Source organism: Bos mutus, chromosome 9 (genome assembly GCF_027580195.1).
Source record: "Bos mutus isolate GX-2022 chromosome 9, NWIPB_WYAK_1.1, whole genome shotgun sequence".
In the NCBI taxonomy this organism is placed as follows: domain Eukaryota; kingdom Metazoa; phylum Chordata; class Mammalia; order Artiodactyla; family Bovidae; genus Bos; species Bos mutus.
This window is the reverse complement of record NC_091625.1, coordinates 95,022,530-95,035,816: the sequence shown is the minus strand read 5'-3', so window position 1 is coordinate 95,035,816 and position 13,287 is coordinate 95,022,530. Positions and strand designations below refer to the sequence as shown.

At 40.8% G+C, this 13,287-nt stretch overlaps 1 protein-coding gene across 4 annotated transcripts in view; it reads left to right on the top strand.

Annotated features, from left to right (window-relative positions):
* The window catches only part of RSPH3 (radial spoke head 3), a 43,223-nt gene that overhangs the window by 11,393 nt on the left and 18,543 nt on the right, over positions 1 to 13,287 (top strand). For 2 of the 4 annotated variants that reach the window (XR_011465432.1, XM_070376970.1), the window contains exons 6-8: positions 4,208 to 4,370; positions 5,077 to 5,163; positions 5,714 to 6,073. Coding sequence is in view for 3 of the 4 variants with exons in the window: in XM_070376970.1 (XP_070233071.1) it covers positions 4,208 to 4,370; positions 5,077 to 5,163; positions 5,714 to 6,027 (564 nt within the window). In the remaining variant the exon portion in view is untranslated. Of the gene's footprint in view, positions 1 to 4,207; positions 4,371 to 5,076; positions 5,164 to 5,713; positions 10,034 to 13,287 lie in introns of those variants that run through there. The other 2 variants (XM_070376971.1, XM_005900384.3) reach the window with 2 other exon arrangements.

Genomic DNA, 13,287 nt, shown 5'->3' with positions numbered 1-13,287 from the left:
TACTGGAGTGGGTTGCCATTTCCTCCTCCAGGGGACCTTCCTGACCCAGGAATTGAACCCACGTCTCCTGCTGATCAGTTAGATTCTTTACCACTGAGCCACCTGGGAAGCCCTTACTTACTATTAGGAAATATTTTCAAAGTTTAAGCAAATATAAATCTGAATGACTTGTGCCGGGGACCAGCCCCAGCTGATCCAGGGTATTCGAAGGAGAGACGGCCTAGGCGACTATTTATATGCTAATTAGAGATATAGAGAACAATAGAATGAGGATAGCTCAGTAGGAAAATTCAGTGGAGAAAAGAAGCTGAGTAGCTTGGTTTACGCGGGAGACCAATAAAACTTCAAGACAAGAAGTTTGCACCACTTACGTAGGCATGGGCGCCCTCTCGAATAGCGGAAGGTGTCTCACCTAGACACCTTCTCGAGTGGGTCTTAGAAGCCCAGGCATAATTAGTAAGCGTGGTGGGTTCCAGCTCAGATGGAGACTCAGCTGGAAGTTAAAGAGAAGAATGACATGGGGAGACCAAGCTGGTGAACAAGGCCCATAGCTTTATTTTTAACAGGGGCTTTTATACCCTAAGTTACACATAGAGGATAATAGGGGATGCAAAGTCAGCAGTCTTTGGTTCTTATCAAAAACCAAGGTTTCTTTCCTGCAAATGTATCGTATACAAATGGTTTAGGTGATTTACATCATCTTCTGGCCAAAAGGCCTACTAACATTTTATGACTCAAGGACTTATCAACAAAGACTTACTTTCTCTAAGAGTAATTATTTCAAGGTTTGGCACCATCTTCCAAAGATAAAATTGCATTCCTATAGGGCGGATGTGTAATGGGTTTACAACAAAGAAAGAATTTATTACCTTAAGGGTCTAAAGTTACTAACACCAAGGCCACTACTTATTTTTTCTACATACCCACTATTAATTGATACATATTCAAGGATACAATTCAGGGGATGTGAAAACTTGGCAACAAGCATTGACTCATCAATGAAATCCTTTACTAGTTTATTCTGACAGTTTTAACTCTCTGAGAGGCTCTAAGCTATTTGAATATCTTAAGCTTCCCATGCCTCTGGAGGCTGGGAGACTGTAAACAATCGTATGCATAGCTGCAGGAGTCCGGGTAAACTTGTCAGGTGAGTTAGAGAGCCATCAGAGGGGTTTGGATTTAAACACTCCTAATTGCCCAGGAACTTTATTAATTGGAGCTGTAAGTTAACTCTTTGACAGAGAGAGAGAGATGGTGGTAGGGGACAGCCCCCAGTAAAGTCAGAGGTGAGAGCACAAAGCAATAAAGTAGGCAGACTCTGGTTTTTTGGGGGAAAATGCTCGAGAATATCCGGGGGGACTCCTGAGGCTCGATCCCGCCTTTGCGTATGCCGAGCCTCCTTCCTCATGACCTTTGTCACGAGTGGAATGCCTCACCGGCTCCCCACAGACTTGTATTCTTCATTTTTTATAATATATATTATTTACTATTAGGAATATTTTGCCTTTTCATACTGTTCATGGGGTTCTCAAGGCAAGAATACTGAAGTGGTTTGCCATTCCCTTCTCCAGTGGACCACATTCTGTCAAATCTCTCCACCATGACCCGCCCGTCTTGGGTTGCCCCACGGGCATGGCTGAGTTTCATTGAGTTAGACAAGGCTGTGGTCCTAGTGTGATTAGACTGACTAGTTTTCTGTGAGTATGGTTTCAGTGTGTTTGCCCTCTGATGCCCTCTTGCAACACCTACCATCTTACTTACAAACAGCTGTGAAAAGAAGAGAAGCAAAAAGCAAAGGAGAAAAGGAAAGATATAAGCATCTGAATGCAGAGTTCCAAAGAATAGCAAGAAGAGATAAGAAAGCCTTCTTCAGCAATCAATGCAAAGAAATAGAGGAAAACAACAGAATGGGAAAGACTAGGGATCTCTTCAAGAAAATCAGAGATACCAAAGGAACATTTCATGCAAAGATGAGCTCGATAAAGGACAGAAATGGTATGGACCTAACAGAAGCAGAAGATACTAAGAAGAGATGGCAAGAATACACAGAAGAACTGTACAAAAAAGATCTTCACGACCCAGATAATCATGATGGTGTGATCACTGACCTAGAGCCAGACATCCTGGAATGTGAAGTCAAATGGGCTTTAGGAAGCATCACTATGAACAAAGCTAGTGGACATGATAGAATTCCAGTTGAGCTATTTCAAATCCTGAAAGATTCCAGTGGCCACAGGACTGGAAAAGGTCAGTTTTCATTCCAATCCCAAAGAAAGGCAATGCCAAAGAATGCTCAAACTACCGCACAATTGCACTCATCTCACACGCTAGTAAAGTAATGCTCAAAATTCTCCAAGCCAGGCTTCAGCAATATGTGAAACATGAACTTCCTGATGTTCAAGCTGGTTTTAGAAAAGGCAGAGGAACCAGAGATCAAATTGCCAACATCCACTGGATCATGGAAAAAGCAAGAGAGTTCCAGAAAAACATCTATTTCTGCTTTATCGACTATGCCAAAGCCTTTGACTGTGTGGATCACAATAAACTGTGGAAAATTCTGAAAGACATGGGAATACCAGACCACCTGATCTGCCTCTTGAGAAATCTGTATGCAGGTCAGGAAGCAACAGTTAGAACTGGACATAGAACAGCAGACTGGTTCCAAATAGGAAAAGGAGTTCGTCAAGGCTGTATATTGTCACCCTGTTTATTTAACTTATATGCAGAGTACATCATGAGAAATGCTGGACTGGGAGAAACATAAGTTGGAATCAAGATTGCCGGGAGAAATATCAATCACCTCAGATATGCATATGACACCACCCTTATGGCAGAAAGTGAAGAGGAACTAAAAAGCCTCTTGATGAAAGTGAAAGTGGAGAGTGAAAAAGTTGGCTTAAAGCTCAACATTCAGAAAACGAAGATCATGGCATTCGGTCCCACCACTTCGTGGGAAATAGATGGGGAAACAATGGAAACAGTGTCAGACTTTATTTTGGGGGATTCCAAAATCACTACAGATGGTGACTGCAGCCATGAAATTAAAAGACGCTTACTCCTTGGAAGGAAAGTTATGACCAACCTAGATAGCATATTGAAAAGGAGAGACATGACTTTGCCAACAAAGGTTCGTCTAGTCAAGGCTATGGTTTTTCCTGTGGTCATGTATGGATGTGAGAGTTGGACTGTGAAGAAGGCTGAGTGCCGAAGACTTGATGCTTTTGAACTGTGGTGTTGGAGAAGACTCTTGAGAGTCCCTTGGACTGCAAGGAGATCCAACCAGTCCATTTCTGAAGGAGGTCAGCCCTGGGATTTCTTTGGAGGGAATGATGCTAAAGCTGAAACTCCAGTACTTTGGCCACCTCATGCGAAGAGTTGACTCATTGGAAAAGACTCTGATGCTGGGAGGGATTGGGGGCAGGAGGAGAAGGGGACGACAGAGGATGAGATGGCTGGATGGCATCACTGACTCAATGGTGAGTGAGTCTGAGTGAGCTCTGGGAGCTGGTGATGGACAGGGAGGCCTGGCCTGCTGTGATTCATGGGGTCGCAAAGAGTCGGACACGACTGAGCAACTGATCTGATCTGATCTGATTAGGAAATATGAAAAAACAAAGAATACAAGTCATCTAGATTTATATTTACTTCAACTTTGAAAGTAGACTAATTAGAAAATATATTAATGTTCCCGTTTCTGCATGGGAGTAGAGAAGGTAGTTCATTAGCTTCACAGATTTCATTTGATCTATAAATAGCAACAGCAACAAAAAGGTTTTATAATTTTCAGAACTTTACAAATTCAAAGAATCATTATAAATGAGACAGTTTATTGGCCTGAGTTTTTTAATCAAAGATGTCTAAGCAACTATAATTTTCATATCAGCAATACTTTATAATACTAATTAAAAATACAGATAACTATTATTATTCTTTGATTTCAGTCAGACATGTATATCCTGAAATTACTTTACTTGAAAATGGATCAGGAAATGAATTTTACCTTAAGCATCATCTCCTCTCAATTTAATATCTACTTAGCTGTTGAAATTCATTAAAGTCTTAGTGAAAAATACGAACTGATCATAGACACCTTGCTGTCCATTTTTGGATACAAATATAAGTACAGATTCTCCCACTCATAAGAATCGGTATCTGGGGAAGACATAAAGCTGAACAGCCACCTGTGATGGTGTTTTCCTCTGGGCAGGAACGTCGGAAGCAGCAGCAATGGCAGGTGGTTCACAAGCATAACGAGACTTCGCAGAAGATCGCGGCCCGAGCATTTGCACAGCGTTACCTGGCCGACCTCCTCCCATCAGTTTTTGACAGCCTTCGGGATGGTGGCTACTTTTATGATCCCGTTGAAAGAGGTTTGTTGGAGGTCTTTTGTTAGATTAACTGTTACAATAAGCATCCTGCTAATGGTTTGAGTTCATGTTGTGCCCATTTTTATTTTGACTTGGAATCTTTCTTTCCCAGCTAAGCCACACAGGAAGCCCAAGAATACTGGAGTGGGTAGCCTGTCCCTTCTCCAGCGGAACTTCCTGACCCAGGAATCAGACTAGGATCTCCTGCTTCGCAGGCAGATTCTTTCCCAACTGAGCTATCAGGGAATCTTTCTATCTCTGGGCCAAATTTTAAAATCAATTATAGTTGTTTTAAGAAAGTACCGTTACTAATAAGAGGTGTGTTACAAAGATTTTAGAATGTTTACTGAGAAACAACATTGGAGAGTAGAAAGAAATATGGACCGGATATCTATCCCCATATGGATATCCCCCATAACCCCAGCTCTTTTCATCTCACGCAGTGCCTATACAGTCAGTTCTGAAGGCTTTGACTCCAGGGAAGGCCTCATAATTTTGCAAATACCATTTATACTTCATAGAAACGTAATGGACCAGACCACATAGAGAGAACACTGTACAGCACAAGTGATATTGTACAAGTCTGTTTGACACTTTATAATAAGAAAACAAGGCTGATATATCTGTAACGTTAGGGGAAAGCACAGATTCTTCCTGTTTGTAATGATTCATAAAAATCACTTAATGAAGTTAACTTTTTAAATTACAGATATTGAGATAGGATTCCTCCCGTGGCTAATGAATGAAGTTGACAAAACCATGGAGTCCAGCATGGTGGGAAGAACGGTGCTTGACAGTAAGTTCTTTTTTTTTTTGACAGTAAGTTCTTTTATATTATTGAAAAGTCACCTCTGAAATTTTTCAGTAAAAAGAACATACAGAAAAAGGATGTTAATTTTACAGTTTTGGTTCTTAAATTTTCAGTATATCAATTCTATTAGCAAAGTGAAGTGAAGTCGCTCAGTCGTGTCCGACTCTTTGCGACCCCATGGGCTGTAGCATACCAGGCTCCTCCATCCATGGATTTTTCCAGGCAAGGGTATTGGAGTGGGGTGCCATTTAACAAAGGTACCTATTTTTACCTTCAGTATTATTTTTGGTTCTTTTATAATTTGATCAGAATTAACATCTTCTGTACTACTTTATAAATCATATTCTGTTAAAACAGGCATTGAATAGAATTCATATTAAGTGGCACAGAAGGTATGTATTGCTGACTTTGTATAAAAGGTCATGATACAGGGAAGGGACAAGGCCTAGTGAATATTTTACACTCATCTATAAGCAAGTGTTATAACTCCTAAAATATGAAAAGTCATAGTGATTTCTGTACGTACAATTTTCAGTGTTGATTCGTGAGGTGGTTGAGAGAAGACTGAATCTCTATGAGCAGAAGGAGGGCAGGCACGCCTCTGTGAGGCCTGAGAACGGACTCGGTGGTCCCGGAGGAACAAGAGAGCCCCTGGTGGGTTTTGAATCCCAGGATCAGGGTGCATCCCAGGCCCAGAGACCCCTTCCAGACAGAGACTCCCTACAGAGAACGCCGTACGACGCAAGGTACGCGGAGAGAGTGTCGTCCCAGGAGAGGCGGCTCACAGAAGAAAATGACGAACTGACAGAAATGAGGAAATCCTCCAAGAGGGAGGAGCTGTCACAATAGAGGGAGCCTCAGCGCCATGGAGCCAGTCAGCACTGCAGCCAATCAGGTAATGATGCGTGAGTCCCCTCAGCTCATGGAAATTATGTTGTGTTTAGTCAGCGTGTCTTTTTGTCTCATGGACTGGGCAAATCAAATATGTTGAAATAATAAAACTAATTTTTTAAATGAAACCTTATTTATTTAATAGTAGACTCTTTAGGAGCTATACTGTAACTCTAATGAGAATTATGTCTAATTTCAAGCTTCCTATTACCAGTATATATAACTAATATTTGTTTCCTTACTCCTTCCATCACCACTATATAACCAATATATTTTTCCTTAGTTGTCCCATGACCACTACATATCGTTAATACATTTTTCTTTAGTTTTGTAGTTTCTTTCTCTTTTTTCAGTAAGTATGATATTTAATATTAGATACCAGTTCTGTTAGCCACTGAGCTTTTCTTCTCTGTAGAAAAACTGTTTAATTTACCCCAAGCAGGAATCCCTCAAGGTTGGGTTCCTGAAAGCCACAGTGCTCTCTCCTTGCAAATACCAAGAAATATACCCTCGTCTGTATAAAGTTAAACACTTACCTGTTCCATCTTCAGTATTCAAGTAAAGCTCTCATCTCTTTGTTCACATTCCTGCTATTAAAAAATTTCAGGCAATACCAATGAAGCTAAAGATCCCTCCTCAGATAGCCTGTGTCATCCATCCATCCATTCTATGTACCCTCCAGGCCTTTTTAAAGATATTTCTGGAGATAAAGATTTGAACATCTGGCAATATATGGGTTATAGTACTTGCATTTTCACCTAACAGTCTATCTTAGACTTTTCAACATCAGTACATATAAATGTTTTTTTTTGAATGTGGTCAGATACAACTGTATTATAGGTAATTGCCATTTGATTTTTTAATCTGAACTTGTTTGGTGAATTGAAAATCATAGATATTTTTTACCTCTAAAGTTATATTAGAGATATAAAACTCTGGCTTAAAACTCAATGTTCAAAAAACTAAGATCATGGCATCTGATCGTATCACTTCATGGCAAATAGATGGGGAAACAATGGAAATAGTGACAGACTTTATTCTCTTGGGCTCCAAAATCACTGCAGATGGTGACTGCAGCCATGAAATTAAAAGACGCTTGCTCTTTGGAAGAAAAGCTATGACCAACCTAGGTAGTGTATTAAAAAGCAGAGATATTACTTTGCCAACAAAGGTCCGTCTAGTCAAAGCTCTGGTTTTTCCATTAGTCACATATGGATGTGAGAGTTGGACCATAAAGAAAGCTGAGTGCCGAAGAATTGATACTTTTGAACTGTGGTGCTGGAGAACACTCTTGAGAGTCCCTTGGACTGCAAGGAGATCCAACTAGTCAATCCTAAAGGAAATCAGTCCTGAATATTCATTGGAAGGACTGATGCTGAAGCTGAAGCTGAAGCTCCAATACTTTGGCCACCTGATGCAAAGAACTGCCTCATTGAAAAGACCCTGATGCTGGGAAAGATTGAAGGCAGGAGGAGAAGGGGACAACAGAGGATGGCATCACCAACTCAATGGACGTGTGTTTGAGCAAGCTCTGGGAGGTGTGATGGACAGGGAGGCCTGGCATGCTGCAGTCCATGGGGTCGCAAAGAGACACGACTGAGCGACTGAACTGAACTGAAAGTTATATTAATCTCTAATCAGTGATGTCTTCTGAGGCTTCAGATAGATACAGTCTATTTTTCTCAGAATATTTATAAATATATAAGCTGTATTGGTTTGAAATAGCTTGCAGTCATTAACACATTTACCTTAGTTTCTTTTTAAACGTGGCATTAAAAATACATAAGAACATCTTTCTCCATTTGTAAAAAGAACTGCGCTGTATGTCTCGGTAGCACTTCTCATGATTCTCAAACTAATTGCCCACGTTTTATATCCCTACGTCATTTTAACGGCAGAGCAGCCCTTCTGAGGTAGATGTGATGATGTTTCTATTTTCGTTTTCAATCAGTCATTGGTCTGTTCAGTCAGTAAGTGTTAACTGAGTGCCTGCTGTGTGCTGAGCACCACGAGGAGGCTGCAGTTACAGCCTCACGGTGGAGCTGAACGAAGCAGGGCTGAGAGAACAAACCACAGCTCAGGGATTCTAAGGGGTTTTCGGTAAAGTGACTAGCCTAGCAAGTGATGGGATGAAAGCTGGAGCCCAGATCCCCTTCCTTCCAATCTACTATCCTTTTCTTCTCAACAACCTTGCACTTTTGTGAGGTACAAAGAATAAATAAATTATTGAATTAACAGCATTTTAAAAAATGCAATCTGTCCCCTTTCATTGCTGAGTTAGTTCCATCTTCTTAAACAGTCTGTGATTATTGTTGCTGCTGTTGTTTAGTTGCTCAGTTGTGTCCAACTCTTTGGACTGGAGCCCGCCAGGCTTCTCTCTGCATGGGATTTCCCAGGCAAGAAATACTAGAGTGAGTTGCCATGCCCTCCTCCAGGGGATCTTCCCAGTCCAGGGATCCAATCCCCATCTCCTGCATTGGCAGGTGGATTCTTTACCACTGAGCCACCAGGGAAGCCTCGGTGGATCATCCTAAGATTTACAAGATACTAATTTTGGTGATAAGACCAGAATTTTTTTTTTTTTTAATTTTAAGAATGCTTTCAAAATGGAGTGAAGGTTGACTATCTTCTACAATTCTAATCCTCCTTCACAGTAACACTTTGCAGATACTTTGCTAAACTTCTCATTCTGAGTTCCATAATTCCATAAGTTAATTCAGTTTATTAAAGAAACCTAAGTCTGTAGACCCCCATACTGAAGCTAGTTAAGCTTAACTGCCTATTCCATCCTAGAGAGAAACAGAAATAATCAAGAGGTTAGGACACTGTCCCTGTGAAAAAAAAACGTGGAGAAGCTGGTGATACATTATCTGTAGAAAAAGAAAAATATTGAGTGGAAACTGAATTATCTGTGCTCACATTTGCTCATGTTCTTCTTAGGAGTTCTGGTCCTTTCTGTCTTCAGCTAACACTAAGAGCTGAGGAATGCTGGTGTGGCCTGGGAAGTCACTCAGCAGTACAGCATGGTCAACAGCAGACACCAGAGCCAGACCAGCTGGTCTTGAGTTCACCACATGCAAGGAGGTTGCCCCTTTAGTTAGGGAAAAGAACTGGTTTATTTTGAAAGCAGATGGGAGAGCGGAGGTCTTGCAGAAAGAAGTCGTATTTGGAGATGATAATTCCTCTAAAACTTGTAACGGGTGTGGGAGAAGTGGCATAGCATAGCAAAACGCTATGGTATAATCATCAGAAGGTTAATCGTGCTCATTTCTTCTCACCTTAAAACTTTCATTTACTTGTCAATGTTGTTAAAATGTATCAATCATATCAGCTAAGTTTTTAATCTACAACTTTTAGATATAGCTTTCATATGCTTTATTTACTATGCAAAATCTGATACATTCTCCTTTTTTCTTTTGTTTGTAGGTGAATCACAGCAATTTTTATAAATTGCTATAAATTTGTATAAATTTTAATGTATTCTCGAGCTCAAAAGCCATAGCCATTTATCTCAGTTTATTTAGCGTAAAAGCATTCTGGGGGCTTCCCTTGCCGTCCAGTGGTTAAGACTCCAAGCTCCCAGTGCAGGGCCATAGGTTCCACCCCTGGTTGGAGAACTAAGATCCCATATACCACACAATGTGGCCAAAAAAATAAAATTTTAAAAATAAAGGCATTCTGAAAAAGCCCAAATATGCATTTAATTTCCCCATAGACCAGTTAGTACCTATTGTTTTTTTGCCATAGCTCCAAGATCTAACCAGAACCAACCTTTTCCAAGTTTGTTCACAGTCAGAGACCCAAACAAAAATGTTAAAGATCAGGTGTCACTATCATGAAAAACTACTGTTAATGCTGTTGGATTGATGTCTATAATTCTCCCTTTGAATTGGAACTATTTACCTTTTTGTTTTAGTGCTTTCAACTTACAAATTAAAATTTAATAAACTGATAATTTAGATGATACTTTCTGTTTTTCTTAAATCTTGAAAATATAATTAATGAAATATATGACTTAAAAGATATGGTATTACTGGCTTCCCAGGTGGCGGCTGGTGGTAAAGAATCCACCTGCCAATCAGGAGACACAAGAGATGCAGATTCGATCCCTGGGTCTGGAAGAACCCCTGGAGGAGGAAATGGCCACCTGCTCCAGTATTCTTGCCTAGAAAATTCCATGCAGAGAAGAGCCTGCCAGGCTACAGTCTATGAGGCTGCAGAGAGTCAGATACAACTGAGCACACAGGCACACACACAAAAGATACAGTAATGGTTATAGGTTTGCTTGTAAATAAAATCAGTCAAGATATTGAAGTTTGAAATTTCAGTATAAAAATATAACATTTAAAGAATTTTAAATTCTTTTTGAAAATAAAATTTGAAATACTAATACATTTTTATTACCATATGCATTTATAACATAAATTATGTATTTTATTGTTATATATTTTTATTTTTGATAATGATTATATATGATGGTCTTCTAACATTTTGGATACCTATTGGATACCTATTGGAGAAGGCAATGGCACCCCACTCCAGTACTCTTGCCTGGAAAATCCCATGGACAGAGGAGCCTGGTAGGCTGCAGTCCAGGGGGTCGCTAAGAGTCGGACACGACTGAGCGACTTCCCTTTCACTTTTCACTTTCATGCATTGGAGAAGGAAATGGCAACCCACTCCAGTGTTCTTGCCTGGAGAATCCCAGGGACGGGGGAGCCTGGTGGGCTGCCGTCTATGGGGTCGCACAGAGTCCGACACGACTGAAGCGACTTAGCATTGGATACCTAACATTATATTGGTACCTATGTTTTACCACTAGGTGTCAGTAAATCCCTAAAGCAAAATTAACCTGCTTCCCACTTCAAACATAATTTAATGACCATAAAGAGACCTTGGTAGAGAAAAGAGTTCAAAAATATATTGTACTCCTTGGAGAAGCTAGACTCACACTGAGTATTTTATCTTGCCCCAGGTATCTGCCAGCTCTACAGGGGTAGCAGTGGACTCCACCCTAGATCTCAGACCCTTAAAATGGTAGTGTCAGAATAGACCTTAGCTGTCGTATAATCCAGCCTCCTATCCAATACAGTATCCTTAACAGGTGGTCACTTGGTCTTTGTTTAGTCACTGAGGATGGGGCTTTCCCTATATAAGCTGCCCTAGAACAGCAATTCTCACATAGTTTTGTCTCCCCAGGCTCAAGACATGGTAAATACTCAAGTACATTGTTGCACAATCCTCATTATTAGAAATTTCTTTTACACTGAGTCAAAATCTGTCCCGTTATGCGTGCTAAGTCGCCTCAATCATATCTGACTGTTTGCAACCTTACGGACTGTAGCCCACCAGGCTCCTCTGTCCGTAGGATCCTCCAAGCAAGAATACTAGAGTGGATCGCCATGCCCTCCCTCCTCCAGAGGATCTTCCCAACCCAGGGATCAAACCCACATCTCTTATGTCCCCTGCATTGGCAGGAGGGTTCTTTACCTCCTGCCACCTGGAAAAGTGCCACCTGGGAAGCCCCTGTCCCATTATAACCTATGCCTTTTGGTTTATAACCTGTAATCAACTGGCATGATTATGGTGGAGAGAGACAGAATAATTTTGTTTACATACCAGCCCTATCCTATACTCCAACAGTTTGGGTTTTTGTTTTTGTTTTTTTTCTTTTTTTTCCCCAGATTTTTCTTTCTCCCAATGAAGTACCACCAGTCATTCCAACTACTCCTCATAGAGAATAGTTTCAGAACTTGGCCACTCTCCATCCTGGTTACTATTACCTTGAAATTTCTGTTTGGTCAAAGTCATCTTAAAACATGTTTCCCAGAATTAGGTATACTACTATAGATATAATCAAACTTAGCAAGGAGTATTGTGAAACGTTGTCTCCCCTGATTTGGATATTACCAACTCACTTCCTCTAAATTCAGGTGTCTAGAAACCTCGTTTTCAGAGCATAAGAGAGAGAAGGCCAAAGTGACTTCTGAGTTGCCATTTTGCCATGGACCAACCAAAGCTATTCCAGCATCGCTACCCAATGTGGCTGTTTTTTAGCCCCACAGCATATTAGAAGTAGCATATTAACAAGGAGACGGGGACCACTATGGGAAGACTGTAGGCTAAAACTTCTTAGGGAAAAAGGTACATGGAAAAGCAGGGAAAATCGATAGCTCAAAAGGCATAGCAGTCTGGGGCCAAAGTTGAATATCGCTCAGCAGGTCTTGAATACACGATTACTTTACAACACAGGACAGAAATTAGTGTTTATGGAAGAAGGACTCTGGAATTGGTAGCGTAGGGACCTCTGAAAATCAGCTCCTCCATAAAAGCAACAAGAACACAGGCCAAAAAAAAAATTTTTTTTTTGTCAAAAAATAACATTTTTAAAATTCTGGAAATTAACCAAAGACTTGGAACAGTGAAGAGCATTTATTCAAGAAAAGTGGCTGAATCTCCAAAGAGTCAGCTTTGTGGCATTTTAATTTGCCCTATTCCCATCCCATTCTTCCCAGCTCCACAATAACCTTGAAAACCAACAGACTCAAAACCATGGTAACTGAGAAAACCAGCAGCCTGTCAGCCACTGGAGGGGCTAAACATGCCTAGAGCTCCCCAGAAAAGCCACATCCCCAGAAATCTGTCAGTATGTGACCTGTCTGGCAGCTCCCTGGATAAGTTCTTTAAAGGGCTTATCTTTATTTGACCTGACTCAGAGCTTGCTTGGTGAGGAAAGTCCCAGCAGCAGGGCATTTGTTTAAAAATAGAAAATCAGCAATCAGCAGCAATAGTCTAACATCACAGCTACCCGGGGTGGAAATGCGAGTTGGAGCAAACAGGAGGCTGACCAGAATACTTGAAAAGGAAATCTGAGGAATGAGAGGTCCGTAGGGGGTTTTGAAAAGTTTCAACATATTCCCAGGAATCTGTAAGTATAGGGTACTTTGTAGGGCTGTTTACAGCCCAGGAAAGACCTGGGAAGGCCCTCATCTCTCATCTCAGGCTGACATCGAGGATCTACACAAGCAGAACCTGAGAGCAAAGTCAGAGTTGTAAACTGCTAAAATATTGGAGCCATGTCTTAACACACAGAGAACCCCTCAGCACAAAGTGTAAGACTTACTGATTCAGGACATTTAAGAAATCTCTTTAATCATTAGCTACCCACTAAGCTAGCTGAGCAGACTTCAGGGGCAGCGCAAAGAATACAGGCTTTAC